Source organism: Carcharhinus amblyrhynchos, chromosome 6, assembly GCF_965287045.1.
Source record: "Carcharhinus amblyrhynchos chromosome 6, sCarAmb.v2.hapA, whole genome shotgun sequence".
NCBI classification, from domain to species: domain Eukaryota; kingdom Metazoa; phylum Chordata; class Chondrichthyes; order Carcharhiniformes; family Carcharhinidae; genus Carcharhinus; species Carcharhinus amblyrhynchos.
This window is the reverse complement of record NC_137329.1, coordinates 15565338-15581226: the sequence shown is the minus strand read 5'-3', so window position 1 is coordinate 15581226 and position 15889 is coordinate 15565338. Positions and strand designations below refer to the sequence as shown.

Genomic DNA, 15889 nt, shown 5'->3' with positions numbered 1-15889 from the left:
CATTCTGACTTGGAATTATATCATCATTCCTTCACTGTCGCTGGGTCAAAATCATGCATCTCCATCCCTAACAGCACTGTGACTGCAGCAGAAGGTTCAGATGAAAGGAAGGCTAAGAGGGGAGTTGAGGAAAATCCTTTTCACTCACTGGGTGGTGGGAATGTGGAACTCACTGGATGAAAAGGTGGTTGAGTAAGAAATTCTCATTTGTTTTAATATTTAGCTATTCACTTGCTCTTCCATAACTTCCAAGCTAAGCGCTGGACGATGGGATTAGTGTAATCAGATATTTGTTGACCAGCATGGATACAATGGGCTGAATGGCATGGGGGTCTTTAATTATGCTGGCTGTTTTGCTGAGGCAGCAGGAAGTGTAGACAGAGTCAATGGATGGGAGGCTGGTTTGCGTGATGGATTGGGCTACATTCACGACCTTTTGTAGTTCCTTGCGGTCTTGGGCAGAGAAGGAGCCATACCAAGCTGTGATACAACCAGAAACAATGCTTTTTATGGTGCATCGTAAAAGTTGGTGAAAGCCATGGCTGACATGCCAAATTTCCATAGTCTTCTGAGAAAGTAGAGGCATTGGTGGACTTTCTTAACTATAGTGTTGGCATGGTGGGACCAGGACAGGTTGTTGAAGATCTGGACACCTAAAAACTTGAAGCTCTCGACCCTTTCTATTTCATTCCTGTTGATGTAGACAGGGACATGTTCTCATTTACACTTCCTGAAGTCGATGACAATCTCCTTCATTTAGTTGACATTGAGAGATTATTGTTGCCACACCAGTTCACTAGATTGTCTATCTAAGAACATAAGAACATAAGAAATAGGAGCAGGAGTAGGCCAACTAGCCCTTCGAGCCTGCCCCGCCATTCAATAAGATCATGGCTGATCTGTCGTGCTCAGTTCCACACTCCCGCCCTCTCCCCATAACCCTTAATCCCCTCTCTTATCAAAAACCCATCAACCCGCGTCTTAAAAATATTTAGCGAGGTAGCCTCCACCACTTCAACGGGCAGAGAATTCCAGAGATTCACCACCCTTTGAGTGAAGAAGTTCCTCCTCAACTCCGTTCTAAACCGCCCCCCCTTTATCTTGAGGCTGTGCCCCCGAGTCCTACTATCCTTTCTGAGCGGGAAGAGTCTCTCCACCTCTATCCTATCCATCCCATTCATCATCTTATACGTCTCAATGAGATCTCCCCTCATTCTTCTAAACTCTAACGAGTACAAGCCTAATTTATTCAGCCTCTCCTCATAGCTCAACCCCCTCAACTCTCATTCCTCAAATCTCATTCCTGTACTCTGTCTTGTCATTGTTTGAGATCCAATCCACTATGATGGTGTCATCAGCAAACTTGAAAATCGAATTGGAGGGGAATTTGGCCACAGTCATAGGTGTATAAGGAGTATAATAGGGAGCTGAGAACACAGCTTTGTGGGGCACAGGTGTTGAGGATGATCATGGAGGAGATATTGTTGCCTATCCTTATTGCTTTAGTCCATGAGTTAGGAAGCTCAGGATCCAGTCACAGAGGAAGGTGCCGAGGCCCAGGCCACGTAGTTTGGAGATGAGTTTCGTGGGAATAATAGTGTTAAAGGCTGAGCTGTAGTCAATAAATAGGAGTCTGACATAGGTGTTGTTGTTATCTAGGTGTTCCAGCATTGAGTGCAGGCCAGGGAGATGGCATCTGCTGTGGACCTGTTGCTGTGGTAGGCTAACTGTCGTGGATCCAGGTTTTCTGGGAGCTTCCCATCCATTGACTCTGTCTACACTTCCCAGTGCCTTGCAAAAGCAGCCAGCATAATTAAGGACCCCAAGCACCCTGGACATTCTCTCCTCCACCTTCTTCCTTCGGGAAAAAGATACAAAAGTCTGAGGTCATGTACCAACCAACTCAAGAACAGCTTCTTCCCTGCTGCCATCAGACTTTTGAATGGACCTACTTTGCATTAAGTTGATCTTTCTCTACACCCCAGCTATGAGTGTAACACAACAGATCAGCCATGATCTTATTGAATGGCGGGGCAGGCTCGAAGGGCTAGATGGCCTACTCCTGCTCCTATTTCTTATGTTCTTATGTTCTTATTCTGCACTCTGTCGTTTCCTTCTCTGTGGACGGTATGCTTTGTCTACATAGTGTGCAAGAAACAATACTTTTCACTGTATATCAATATATGTGACAATAATAAATCAACTCATTTACTCTACTGATTTGATGCCGTATCTTAAAAATTGTGTGTTCTTAGCTACACAGAGGGATGGTCTTAAGTGAGAACTACCTCTTTAAATTTCAGCTGTGGGCGCTTTAAGAGAAGGCAGTACCATGGTAAAACGCATGCGCCGAAATTAACTCTCCGACAGTAGTGAGCATGCGCTCGGGCTGCCTCCTCAGCTTCAATGCGCATGTGCTGACATTGCCTCCCAGCCTTTATTGCGCATGTCCTGGGATTGACAGCCATGCTTTAGGGCGCACGCGCCTTGGCTTTAGTGCGCATGCCTAGGGATTGGGTCCCATGCTTTTGAACGCATGCGCTGTTGTTGACTTCCAGCTTTCAGTGCGCATGATCCGGTCTCTCAATGGCTTCGGACGTTGACAGCTCTGGACTCGGTGGCGATGACATGTTTGACTCAATTCTCCTGGCCGATGACAAGTGAGACTATCTCTGCTTTCCTTTCCAAGTACGAGCCGCTAAGTCGGTGAACGCGTTTGTGGGCGGTGCTCCCCGGTGGGTGCTCCGTTGCCATGTTAACGGTGGGCAAGGCAGCGACAAGGCGCCTGCGCCCGGCCTTCCTCCTCATCCAGACACTGCTCCTCCTAGCGGTGCTGCTGCTCCACTGTTCCTCCTAACGATGCTGCTCTGCTCCTCCTAGCGGTGCTGCTGCTGCTCTGCTCCTCCTCGCGGTGCTGCTGCTGGCGGTGGTCCACCTGCTACCGTACCTGATGTTCCTTCTTCATCTGAAGCCGCTCCTCTGCTTGTACTGGTCCTCTAGCCCTGCTTGTGACCCTGGTTCTCTGCTAGTTCTGGTGTTGCTCCTGTTTTGATGCTGGGCAATAGAGAAGTAGATACATACAGCTTGCAAACCCCTCCTAAATTTTAAAAATATGCTGTGCTTCAGTGGTTTTGTGCATTACTGTTTTTACATGTACTTAGCATGTGGAGTGGAACGGTGGTTAACACTGTTGCCTCACAGCACCAGGGACCTGGGTTCAATTCTGGCCTTGGGTCACTGTGTGGAGTTTGCACATTCGCCCTGTGTCTGGGTGGGTTTCCTCCGGGTGCTCTGGTTTCCTCCCACAGTCCAAAATGTACAGGTTAGGTGGATTGGTCATGCTAAATTGTTCCTGAATGTCCCAAGATGTAGCTCATGTGCTTGCTTCCATCACCACCTCTGGCAGTGTGTTCTAGGCACCCACCACTCCCTGCATGAAAACCTTCCCCTGCACATCTCCTTTAAACTCCCCCCTCTCACCTTGAACCTGTTCCCCCTTGTAATTGATACTTCCACCCTGTGTATGTCTGTTGTAATTTTGTAGACCTCGTTCAGGTCTCCCCTCAGATTCTGTCTTTCTAGTGAAAACAATCCTAGTTTATGCAACCTCTCCTCCTAGTCAACACCCTCAAGACCAGGCAGCATGTTGGTGAACATTACTTTGCACTCTCTCCAAAGCTTCCACGTTCTTCTGGTAAGTGTGGTAACCAGAACTGCTCGCAGTACTCCAAATGCGGCCTAACCAAAGTTTTATATAGCTGCAACGTGATGTCCCAACTCGTACTTGATGTCCCGGCTGATGAAGGCAGGCATGCCTTCACCAATTCAATCTGATGGGTGGTTAGTTCAGCAGGCAGAATGTAATTGATGATTGTTTTTGAACTCTTCACATTGAAACCCACCTAATGTTTGCTTCCTGATGACAGATTTCGTGGGAAAGGTTATCAGGAAGGGTTCACTGAAGGAGGTCACTTGGGAGAGACTGAGGGCCGACGCTATGGATTAGCCAATGGTGCCAAGATTGGATCGGAGGTAAATATGTGTGAACAGTTGTGGGTACAATTATGTTGATTGCTTAATGCATTAAAATTATATATAATTAAACAGATGGTTATAAGAACTAGGCCATCTGGCTCTTGAGCCTGCTCCGCCATTCAATAAGATCATGGGACTGTGGAACTTTGTACAAATTGATTACTACATTTCCTACATTGTTACAGTGACTACACTTCAATAGTCCAGTACTTCACTGGTCATAGAGGTGCTAGATAAATACCATTCCTTTTTTGAGGAGAAACTTGATTTGTTCCCTCTGGAATAACGGATGTTGAGGGGCGACCTGGTAGAAGTCTACAAGATTATGGAGGGGCATACGGACGGAGTGTATATTCAGAAGCTTTTTCTCAGGGTGGAAGAGTCAATTACTCGGGGGCATAGGTTTAAGATGCGAGGGGCAAGATTTAAAGGAGATGTATGAGGCAAGTTTTTTACACAGAGTGGTGGGCACCTGGAATTCGCTGCTGGGGTAGTAGTGGAAGCAGATACGATTGTGACTTTTAAGGGGCATCTTGACAAATACATGAATAGGATGGGAATAGATTGATATGGTTCCTGAAAGGGTAGAGTTTTAGTTCAGGTGGGCAGCATGGTCAGTGCAGACTTGGAGGACCAAAGGGCCTGTTTCTGTGCAGTAATTGTTTTTTATCTTTACGTCTCCATTCCAGAAGGAGCTGACTTACGCTGGGGTGTTATTCCATAGGCTTTCTGTGTCTCCTTGTACCTCACAAAAGCACACATTCTACATGGGAAGCTATGCTGACAACTAATTGAGTTGTGAACTCTGCTCAGTCTTGCTGCCACCTATTTCTTTGCATATTCAGAAAAATCAGTGGGTAGCAATCAGGAGCAATAACACCAACAGGGAATGGGTGTCTATTCTGATTAGCTACCCAGCTTATCACAGTCCCAGGATTCAAATCTGAACCTACAGGCCCTTTGTGACACGGTCGCACAGGGACTCAGAGTTTGCTGTCAACAAACGTTTCATTATGGTTACAGCTGCCCACTGACGTATTTTTATGGACTTTTGAACAGCAAAACACCCCTTTACAGACAGCAGTGCCTTTCTACACCTAATCAGATTGAAGAATCCTCCGACAAACGCAAAGTCTAGTTCGTGAAGTTCAAATTTGAATATTGAATTCAATGTGAAATCATGTATAAGAAGCAAAATGGAGAGTGGGAAAGAGAGGTGGGATTCAGAGAAATTTTTTTAAATGTTTTTAAAAATGTTTAATTTTTATATTTTCTATTCTGATTAAGTCTGAAGGAATGAGACTCCACACTTATAAAACCTCATTTTCTGTCACAGAGATTGTTAAGTAATTTAAAATTTATCACACTTGTTAAAAAATGGCGGTATAGTGGTTAGCATTGCAGTCTCACAGCACCAGCGGGTTCAGTTTCTGGCGTGGGTCATTGTGTGGAGTCTGCATGGACTCCCTGTATCTCCGTGGTTTCCTCTGGGTGCTCGTTTCCTCCCACTGTCTGAAAGACATGCTGGTTAGGTACATTGTTAGTGCTAAATTCTACCTCAGTGTACCCAAACAGGTGCCGGAGTGTGACTACTAGGGGATTTTCACAGTGACTTCATTGCAATGTTAATGTATGCCTACTTGTGACATAAATAAATAAAAATTCACTTCCACCTGAATGGACAAGCTCTAACTTTGCTGGTCTCTTTAGTGGGCAGGAATAGCATCTACTCATTACACACACACACACACACACACACACACCCCCGACTGTGTTTAATGTCCAGTTTTACACTGAGATGCTGATGTCGTACAACTTTTGGGTGAGGAAATCAGCCAGAAACATCCTTGTTTTTGTGTTGATTTGTGTACGTGTAGAAGTTGCTGTCTGATTTACTCTACAATAACAATGAGTGCTGTTAACGTTAGCCTCACATTTATTCTCGATGCAGAAATTAAGAGAATAGTCTGATGAATTGTTCACAACACACAATACATTCTTGCTTTGACAGCATGTCACAATTGTTGGCAACCATCAGATTTGAATTGGCGATCTTTTGTTTTCTTTGCACAGATTGGCATTCAGATTTAAGAGTGTCTGTTCTATGTTTAATGGTTTCAATCCAAAATAACTGGGAGATTGAAAGGTCAGATGCTATTATAATCCATTGTAGTGGTCTGTCTAAGTGAAGAAACTACGTGCATGGTGTTCTGGTGGAGGAGGGTGCAGGGTTGTGGTGCAATGATATAACTGAGAACAGGAGGGTTCTGTTTGACACCTTTGGTGTAGGAGATCAATAGTTTTGTTGCTTCAAACGTTTTTGCAATATATCTGAAGCTTGGCCTCATTTATTTTGATTGTAGAAAGTTCTTGGATTGGGAGCTTTAGATCACTGATTCTATTCCTTTAAAAAGCCTTGTTATGGCCTGTGACATTGTTTGGTCCTTGGCCATGTTGATAATGTGTAAGATTGAAATAACTAATTTTCAAATGTAGCCAAAAACGTAGTTTTGTTTTTTTGAAATGGTTACTTTTATTTTTAAAGGTTGTTTTTTGTAGTATTACCATTGTAATACATATCTTTAAATTTCATATTTTGATTAGCTGAAATGCTGCTTGGCAGAATTGTTCAAGTATAAATTGCTAGTTAATATTGGAATGTCTTCTGTTGAAATATCAATTGAATTTATCAAGCGCAGTTAACATAGTAAGGCACTTTACAGGACCATTATTTGTCACTGAGCCACCATAAAGGGATATTAGGCTGGATGATAAAAAGCTTGGTTAAAGAGGTATATTTCAAGGAGCCATTTAGAGGACAAAATAGTTTTAAAACCAGGGGACATCATCTCAGGATAAGGGTAGCCATTTAGAACTGAGCTGAAAAGGAATTTCTTCATTCAGAGGGTTGTGAATCTTCAGAGGGCTTGCTCCATCACTGAGCAACTTTAAGACAGAAATCGATAGATTTCTGGCGATCAGTGACACCAAGGGATATGGAGATAATGCCACTTGCCCACACTGGGGCAGGTGATCAGGCATGATAAAATTGAACAGTGAGGCAGGCTCAATGGGCCAAATAGCCTACCCTTGCTCTGATGTTAGGCAGGGTCTTCCAATATTTGGAGTCTAAAACAGCTGAAAGCATAGCCTTAGTGATTGATTAAAATAGAAGATGTTCAAAAACCCAGAACTGAGGGAAGCACAGATATGTTAAGGGTTACGGGTCTGGAAGGGATTACAAATCTGGGGGTTGTGACTTGACATGGTGATGCAAAAGCCAACGGAGGGATATAAAAACACGGATGAGAATTTTAATAAGTCAATGAAGATAAGAGTGATTGGTGAAAGGGACTTGCTACATGTTAGTAAAGGAGCAGCAGAGTTTTGGCTAACCTCAAGTTTATGGAGGGTAGTATGTAGAAAGCTAACCTGGAGTGTGTTGGAATAGCGTAGAGATAAGAGGCATAGATGAAGGTTTTAGCAGTAGATGACTTGAGGCAGCGCAGAGTTGGACAGTGTTACCGAGGCGGAAGTAGACCATCTTAAGTGGTGACGTATATGTGTTTGGAAGCTGAGCTCTGAGCCCCACATGCCACCAAGTTTGCAAACAGTCAGTAGCATGGAGTTCTATGAGGATGTGTCTAGGGCAGTGGATAGAGGAGAGCCGGTGGATGTGGTCTTTCTGGATTTTCAGAAGGCGTTTGACAAGGTACCTCACAAGAGGTTATTGCAGAAGGTAAGGGGACATGGAGTTGGGGGTAGGCTGTTAGCGTGGATAGAGGATTGATTGTCAAATAGGAGGCAGAGAGTGGGGGTCAATGGGTGCTATTCAGATTGGCGGTTGGTGACTAGTGGGGTGCCCCAGGGGTCGGTGCTGGGGCCTCAGCTATTTACCATTTATATAGATGATCTGGAGGAGGGAACCGAGTGTAGGGTGTCGAAATTTGCTGATGACACCAAGGGAAAGGCAAATTGTGCGGAGGGTGTGGAGAGTCTGCAGAAGGATCTATATAGGCTGGGCGAATGGGCCAGGAAATGGCAAATGGAATTTAATGTTGGCAAGTGTGAGGTGGTCCACTTTGGTAGGAAGAATGGTAGGAAGGACTATTACTTACGTGGCGAAAAACTGCAGCAGGCGACGGTGCAGAGGGACCTCGGGGTCCTTGTGCATGAGTCGCAAAAACCCAGCTTGCAGGTGCAGCAGGTGGTCAGGAAGGCGAATGGGATGCTGGCCTTCATAGCGAGGGGGATTGAATATAAAAGTAGGGAGGTCTTGCTGCAGCTGTATAGGGCATTGGTGAGGCCGCAGCTGGAGTACTGTGTGCAGTTTTGGGCGCCGCACCTGCGCAAGGATATTTTGGCCTTGGAGGGAGTGCAGAGGAGGTTTACTAGGCTGATACCGGAGTTGAGGGCGTTGAGCTATGAGGAGAGGCTGAATAAACTAGGCTTGTACTCGTTAGAGTTTAGAAGAATGAGGGGAGATCTCATTGAGACGTATAAGATGATGAATGGGATGGATAGGATAGAGGTGGAGAGACTCTTCCCGCTCAAAAAAGACAGTAGGACTAGGGGGCACAGCCTCAAGATAAAGGGGGAGCGGTTTAGAACGGAGTTGAGGAGGAACTTCTTCTCTCAAAGGGTGGTGAATCTCTGGAATTCTCTGCCCGTTGAAGTGGTGGAGGCTGCCTCGCTAAATATTTTTAAGAAGCGGGTTGATGGGTTCTTGATAAGAGAGGGGATTAAGGGTTATGGGGAGAGGGCGGGAAAGTGGAACTGAGCCACGACAGATCAGCCATGATCTTATTGAATGGCGGGGCAGGCTCGAAGGGCTAGATGGCCTACTCCTGCTCCTATTTCTTATGTTCTTATGTTCTTACGTATATCATTAAAAATCAGTGGGTGGGGCCTATTCCCACCCAGGCAGCATTGCACTTAGCAGGCTGGTGCAACGCGCTGACCTGTCAGCGCCGAAATCGGTGCATACACAGTAGCCCCACACAGCTGGCATCCCAATTGCTGGCAGCTTAATCACACCACTACACCCCACCTCGCCCCCCCACACCACGGCAGCCCTGTTTCCCCCCTCCACCCCCCATCTCCCCCCACCCCTCAGCAGGCTGGCCCATTCCGATTACTGGCCTCCCTCCTTTCCCCCACTGATCCTGTCTGCAAAGTGGCTGTGGAACCCCACCCCACCCTCATAGGTATTGCCCCATGCCCAGTGGACAGTACCAGGGCACCCCCTGGGCATTGGCACTTGCCCTGTTGGGCAGTGCCAAGGTGCCAATGCCCAGGAGGCACACCCTACTGCCTGATCCTTTGCAGGGGGCCCCAATTGCCCCCCGCTTCATTGCAGTGGGGTCAGGCCACTAGTTCACTGTTACTGAACCTACTGTAAATGCCACTGGACTGAAACACTCTAGTGGGAAGGGAGATGCTAGTGAGCCCAGAGACTTCAGTTCTGGGCCTGCTAATGATATTCTGAAAATTTGGAAATACCTATTTAAATGGTTTTAGCACCTCAGTGCTGATTTCCAGCATGGAGCTATCAGGGCAGGAATGCATGCGTGAATCCCATGCATCAGCTGCCGTGAGATCCTCCTGGCCCGCTGCGTTTAAAAACTAAGCACAGAAGGATGAGAGAATCTCCCTCCCCCCAGTATTGCTGCTTTTGGGACTTTGCTGTGTGCCAATTGGATGCCACATTTCATTGATTTACAACAGTGGCTATACCTAGAAACTCATTAGCTGTAAAAGATGGGATACTTTGAGGTCATGATGCTACATAATTGGATCGCTTGAGTTTCATCCTTTTATTTCAGATCATTTTTAATTTTGTGCAGGTTGCCTTTTACAAAGGTTTTGCCTTTACCTGGAAGTGCCTTCTTCAGAAAAACCAAGATGCCAAAAACAGGTATACAAATATATGTCAAGTGGTGCTGATTCTTGTGTGGATGGTTAACAATCCTACCCTAGGTGCACCTAAAATTGCTTACTGACAGAATCCCTACAGTGCAGAAGGAGGCCATTCTGCCCATTGAAACTGCACTGACAGCAATACCATTGTAATTAGTTTACACACATTTAGTGTTGGTCCAGAGGGTTTTAGATTTTGCATTAACGTTAACATGGTGTTGTGTTAAAATGTGAAATCTGGAGTAAGACTCTCCTTCAATCAGAATCGTAACTGTCTTCCAATCGCATTTACACTATAACTGCAGGATTAGTGTGAAATAAAATCTGCCGTTTGCAATGTGAATACACTCTAAACTAAAATCCTCTAGTGTTAGAGATGAAATTCATAAAAGAAACAGCTTTTAACCCTCTGAATTATATGATCTTAGATTTTGCTATCTGTTTTTTAAAAAAGATTCCTTGTATTACTGCAGTAAAAGGCTGAAAGCCCTGAATGCTTTGCTGGAGATGGTTCATAGGTTTCCTTATGAAGACCCCACCTATGACAAGTTACAGGAGGACCTGGAGAAGATGCGAGCCAAGTTTAAACAGGTTTGTGAGGTTACTGGATTACAATCAGCATGGTCACTTTCAGAAATGGTGAGAAATCTATACATGCAAACTGTAATGACTCAGGCTTGTCTCTTTGGAAGTATTGTGATTGAAGTCATAATTGCCTGTGTCCTTTTGTTAATTTGATTTTGTTTATTTGGTTGGCTAAAAAGATTGAACAAAGAACAAAATCAGCCCGAGAAACAGGCCCTTCGGCCCAACGAGCCCGCGCCGCCATTTTAATACTACCAGTCTCCCCCCCTCCACCCATGACCTTTGTCTAATGTTTTTATGGCAATCCACATTGAGGGAAACTAATTTAGGGACAATTTATTACTTCCAATCAGCCTAATAGCACATCTTTGGGGTGTGGGAGGAAACCAGAGCACCCAGAGAGAACCCACACAAGCACGGGAAGAATGCGCAAACTCCCACAGACACTGGCCCAAATCCATGTGTCTGCACAGCAAACTGTGATAGTCATTGAGCTGTTGTGTTGCCCGGCATCTGGTCCAGTTTAAGCACACTAATGACATGAAGCACTAGGCCAATCGCGAACATTCAAGAGCAGCCCAAGTACGACCCATCGCGTGTATGCCCCTCGTTGGACAACAAGGCGGACCGACTTAAACCTGTAAATTGAAAGAGAAAAAAAACATTATTATCATACCGTATCCTTTTACATTACCAGGGACGTCCCAATGCTAATGAACCTTATTTAAAACAATCTCCTTTCTCCTCCCATCTCCAACCCACTCATGTGCCTGTCTAAGTTACTCTTAAACAACTCCAGCGTGCCTGCCTCCACCACCTTACTTGGCAGAGCATTCCATACCCCCACTACTCTGTGTGAAAAACCTCCTTCTAATATCCGTGTTATACCTCTTTCTCCCTCACCTTAAGCCCGTGGCCCCTCGTACTGTGTGTCTCTAACATAGGAAATAGCTTACCTCTGTTTACTCTATCTATACCCTTCATAATCTTATATACCTCTATTAGATCCCCCCTCAGTCGCCGTATTTCAAGGGAAAACAGCCCCAATTTGTTCAATCTTTCCTCATAACCCAGTCCTTCCATACCAGGCAACATCCTGGGTAAACCTCCTCTGCACTCTGTCCAGAATCTCCATGTCCTTCCGGTAGTAAGGCGACCAGAACTGGACATAGTACTCTAAATGCGGCCTAACCAATGTTCTATACAACTGCAACATTAGACTCCAGCTGTTATATTCTATACCCCTTCCTATAAAGGCTAACATGCCATAGGCTTTCTTCACAACCTTCTCCACTTGTACTGCCACCTTCAAAGACTTGTGCACTTGCACCCCCAGGTCTCGCTGTGTTTCCATACTCCTTATGGGCTTCCCCTTTATCATATAACTCCCCCCTACGTTATTCCGGCCAAAATGCATCACCTCACATTTATCCGGATTGAACTCCATTTGCCATATATCTGCCCAATATACCAACCTATCAATATCCCTTTGTATTGCCAGACGCTGCTCCTCACTGCCTGCCAATCCAGCCATCTTGGTGTCATCAGCAAATTTGCTGATCACTCCACTTACTCCCTCTTCCAAGTCATTTACATATACTACAAAGAGAAGAGGTCCCAGTACTGAGACCTGCGGCACACCACTAGTGACAGACCTCCAGCTAGAACAGGACCCCTCCACTCTGTCTCCTCTTAGCAAGCCAGTTCCCCACCCATCTAGATACCTGGCCTCGTATTCCATGAGCCTTAATCTTTTCTACCAACCTACCATGAGGGACTTTGTCAAATGCCTTACTGAAATCCATATAGACGACGATTGGTCATAATTGCCCGCCTAATCAAGAAGCCTCACATGTATATCAACATGGGAGTGTCAGGTCTTCTGGCATTCCAAATTCTGACTGTTGTACCAGAAGAACTCTTGGAATGGAATAGAGTTTGTAAATGAAGGGAATCTGCTGAAGGGACACCGGCTTCTGAGGAGTTATTTCACACACTTTTGACCTTGTGTGACCAGTGAATTATGGTGCTTATTGTTGTACGGAAATCAGTGCAGGTTGACTCTTTTTTTGCGTTGGTCAGGGCGGTATTGTCACAATTGAGCTCCAACCTATTGCTGCTTGATATCCACATATAACAATTATTGTAGCAGCAAGTTGTTGAATATCAGCCAGGAGTGACGATATTGTCCCTTTTTCCTTCCCCTGCAGCGCCTGGTCAGTTGGAAGAGCCACAACCAGGTATTAACCATGAGATTTGTGCAGTTTACACGCCCTACCGTATTGTGCAATCCTCATCAAATCTTTGCGAGTACCTCTGTTAGCAAAATTAATTATTTAATGGGTATATAAACATGTAACAAATTTAATTATAATGTAACTGCATTAAATATCTTGAGTATAAGAACTAGGAGCAGGAGTAGGCTATCTGCCCCTTGAGCCTGCTCCATTGTTCAGTAAGATCATAGCTGATCTTTTCTTGGACTCAGTTCCACCTACCGCCTGCTCATCATAATCTTAATTCCTTTACTGTTCAAAAATCAATCTACCTTTGTCTTAAAAACATTCAATGAGATAACCTCAACTGCTTCACTGGGCAGAGAATTCCACAGATTCACAACCCTTTGTGCGAGAAAGTTCCGCCTCAAAATAAAACAAAACAGTCCAGAGCATTTTGTATCATGGAACATGGAACAAAGAACAACCCAGCACGGGAAACAGGCCCTTTGGCCCACGAGCCTGCGCCGCCGCATAAGGAAATATAACCTTAACATAAAATGGTCTTGCACAGCTGCCGTTCAACCCATGATGCTTGTCACTGTACTGGTGCCTTGGGAGAATTTAGGATTATTTATTAAATAATTGAGCGTGAGTGTTTAATACCTTGCAGTATGAACCATTCATCTATTTTACGGGTAGACTCTTTTTCAGAGTTGAAACTAAAACCGTACATTAAGTTATAAAATAAAAACACAATATGCTGGAAAATCTCAGCAGGTCTGGCAGCATCTGGAGAAAGAGAAACAAGTTTCAAATCTGTATGACTTCTTCGGAGCTGAAGAGAAGTAGAAATGTGATATACGGCAGTGAAAAAAATCTCAATAACAGCTTATCAGTCAGAATTTCCACCTGAATAAATATATCCAAGATTTTAATGTTTAAATTGTTCCTATCTTACATTTAGATGACGAGCGTTTTTGAATAGATAATAGGCTGCTTAACCACAAAAAGCAACGCCCTCTATGCACTCAGTTTGAGTGGTGCAGTAAAGTGCTGAAATAAGAAGCTTTGTTTTATTCTTTTGTTTCAGATTTGCTCTCTGCTGAATGTCCAGCCTGCTTTTCAAAATGCGAAAGCAGCAGGGATGTCCTTCTGAAGCAGATCATTATGACTGACCTTCACAACACTGTTTACAGGGTGACAGTTGACTGAAAGGAGCCAAGCTCTGTGTGTCTGAAGTTGTCACCACAAGCAAGTATGGAGGAAGGAACTGGATAAAGTGAAATTCTCTCAAAGTGGAGACATTTCATGACTACAGATTTTTAAAGTGATGCATTTGCTGCTGAAAGGACAGATTAATTCCACGTTTCTTTGACTGTCCTTTTTTAATTTTTTTTGAAGAATCACTTCTAATGTGACCTGAACTCACTACAGCAAAACCACAGGACTTTAGATTTCTGCTGGGAGTTTGAATTTGGTGAACTTCCAGCATTTTATCAGTTTGAATTAATTTCCTCAGGGACTCTTGTACTGAAATTTCTCTGTAAATTGCTTTTATATAGCTGATTATTTCAGAAAATTAAGCACAATTAATTCTCAATAACAGTGTTGAGGTAAGGAGATGCTTTAATTGATGTCAGTTTGAGGGATAAATATTGGACTTGCTTATCTTCAAAATTTTGCTGTGGGATCTTTTTACATCCATTTCAGGGGGCAGGTTTGATCTCGATTTAATACTTTGTCCACAGGATGCCCTCTCTGACCATTCAGCACTCCCTGAGTACTGCACTGGACCATCAGGCTGGATTATGTGCTCAAATTTCTAGAATGAGATTTGACCCGAGGCTGGCAACACATAGTAGCTGTGTTTTGTGTTTTTGAGCTATGTGGAATCTGGCGGATCGTATAAGTACCAATTTTAGTGGTTGCTGACAAAGCTAAATTATTTATTGTAGTTGTAGGAACATTCAGAATTTCATGGTTAAAATGGCTGTGAGTTTTAAAATTGTAATCGTTTGTACTGAATTGAAATCTTATTTTGAAATTTGTTCATTTAATAAATCAAGATTAAAAATCAATGCTAATGCTTCTTCAGTTACCCATCACATCAAATTCTTTCATTTAGTTTCCCTTCTGAACTTTGTGGGTTGTCCTGACTTTTTTTCCAAGCAGTGTGCTGTATTTTTCTGACTCCTTCCCTCCTTCCTACTCTTCAGTTTTCCTGCTCTTGCACCTGCCCGTGGAGGCCACCTTGTCTGAGTGAAGATGCTGTCAGCTGCACCTTGCACATATTTGTAAATTCTTTCTCCTTGGATGTGCAGTCAGTCCATTCATCCACATACCATCTTGGGGAGAGGTGGGACTCGTTCACATCTGCTTGGTTTATGGAATAGAGTCTTCAGCCATGGCAGGGGCAGGGAGGGTACAATTTATCACCAATCAGCCAGCTTGTCAGATCAATCGTAACTCCAAAACGTTAAGTGATTGTTTCAATGGAAGCTAGCAATACAAATGAAACTGTAATGGGAATATGACGTTGCTTAACTTTATCTCGGGGCTCAATTTTAAAAAAAAAGTATCACTCCAGGCCTGTACCTCATTAAAACTAGCCACTGCAGGAAGGATAGTCCCATGACCACAGGTGTTCTATGTCAAAAAAATCCAATTGCATTGAATTTACATATTAAGCACTAACTCAGATGGCGATCGGGGATGAGACTGAATTCCAATATAGTTTTTTATTTAAAACTAGTGAAAAAGATTGCAGGAACTAAAGTTGCGCTAGATGAAACTTTTGCTTGAAATTCTACAATTTGGGGTAAATTACACTGAAACATTCAGCATATCCCTGTGGAATGATACAGGGTTAACATGGTCATGTGCTGGTGCCAGCCTCAGGAGAGTTGGTTGACTCTACCTCCTTGGGAGTTGCCTGAGGTTAGGATTGAGGGCAGACAACCAGCCAGGAGTTTGAAAGGTTCTAGTTTCATGCCAGGTCTCCTGTCACTCCCTCCCTCCCTCCCTTTCTCTACTTACTGGGGCTGTTCAGTTTAATTTCCTCGGATATCCTTCAGAGTTTCCTCCTGAGGTGTCCCTGTCAAGCTCTTCTAGCCATGCCACCTTCGGTCTTT

At 44.2% G+C, this 15889-nt stretch overlaps 1 protein-coding gene across 1 annotated transcript; it reads left to right on the top strand.

The window, feature by feature from the left end:
• Nucleotides 1-2549: 2549 nt before the first annotated feature.
• Nucleotides 2550-14836, top strand: lto1 (LTO1 maturation factor of ABCE1). Its single transcript, XM_080191546.1, has 5 exons — nucleotides 2550-2660; nucleotides 3927-4032; nucleotides 9882-9952; nucleotides 10428-10545; nucleotides 13849-14836. Exons 1-5 carry the CDS (start codon nucleotides 2587-2589, stop codon nucleotides 13912-13914), a joined length of 435 nt encoding a protein of 144 aa, XP_080047672.1. The 5' UTR covers nucleotides 2550-2586; the 3' UTR covers nucleotides 13915-14836.
• The last annotated feature ends 1053 nt before the right edge of the window (nucleotides 14837-15889 follow it).

Bases quoted from the DNA above. Each gene is read 5' to 3' on its own strand.
- lto1 (XM_080191546.1), top strand. From the start codon at position 2,587: ATGGCTTCGGACGTTGACAGCTCTGGACTCGGTGGCGATGACATGTTT. The intron at 2,661-3,926 runs GTGAGACTATCT...TCCTGATGACAG, and splicing joins ATTCTCCTGGCCGATGACAA to ATTTCGTGGGAAAGGTTATC. The intron at 9,953-10,427 runs GTATACAAATAT...GTATTACTGCAG, and splicing joins AACCAAGATGCCAAAAACAG to TAAAAGGCTGAAAGCCCTGA.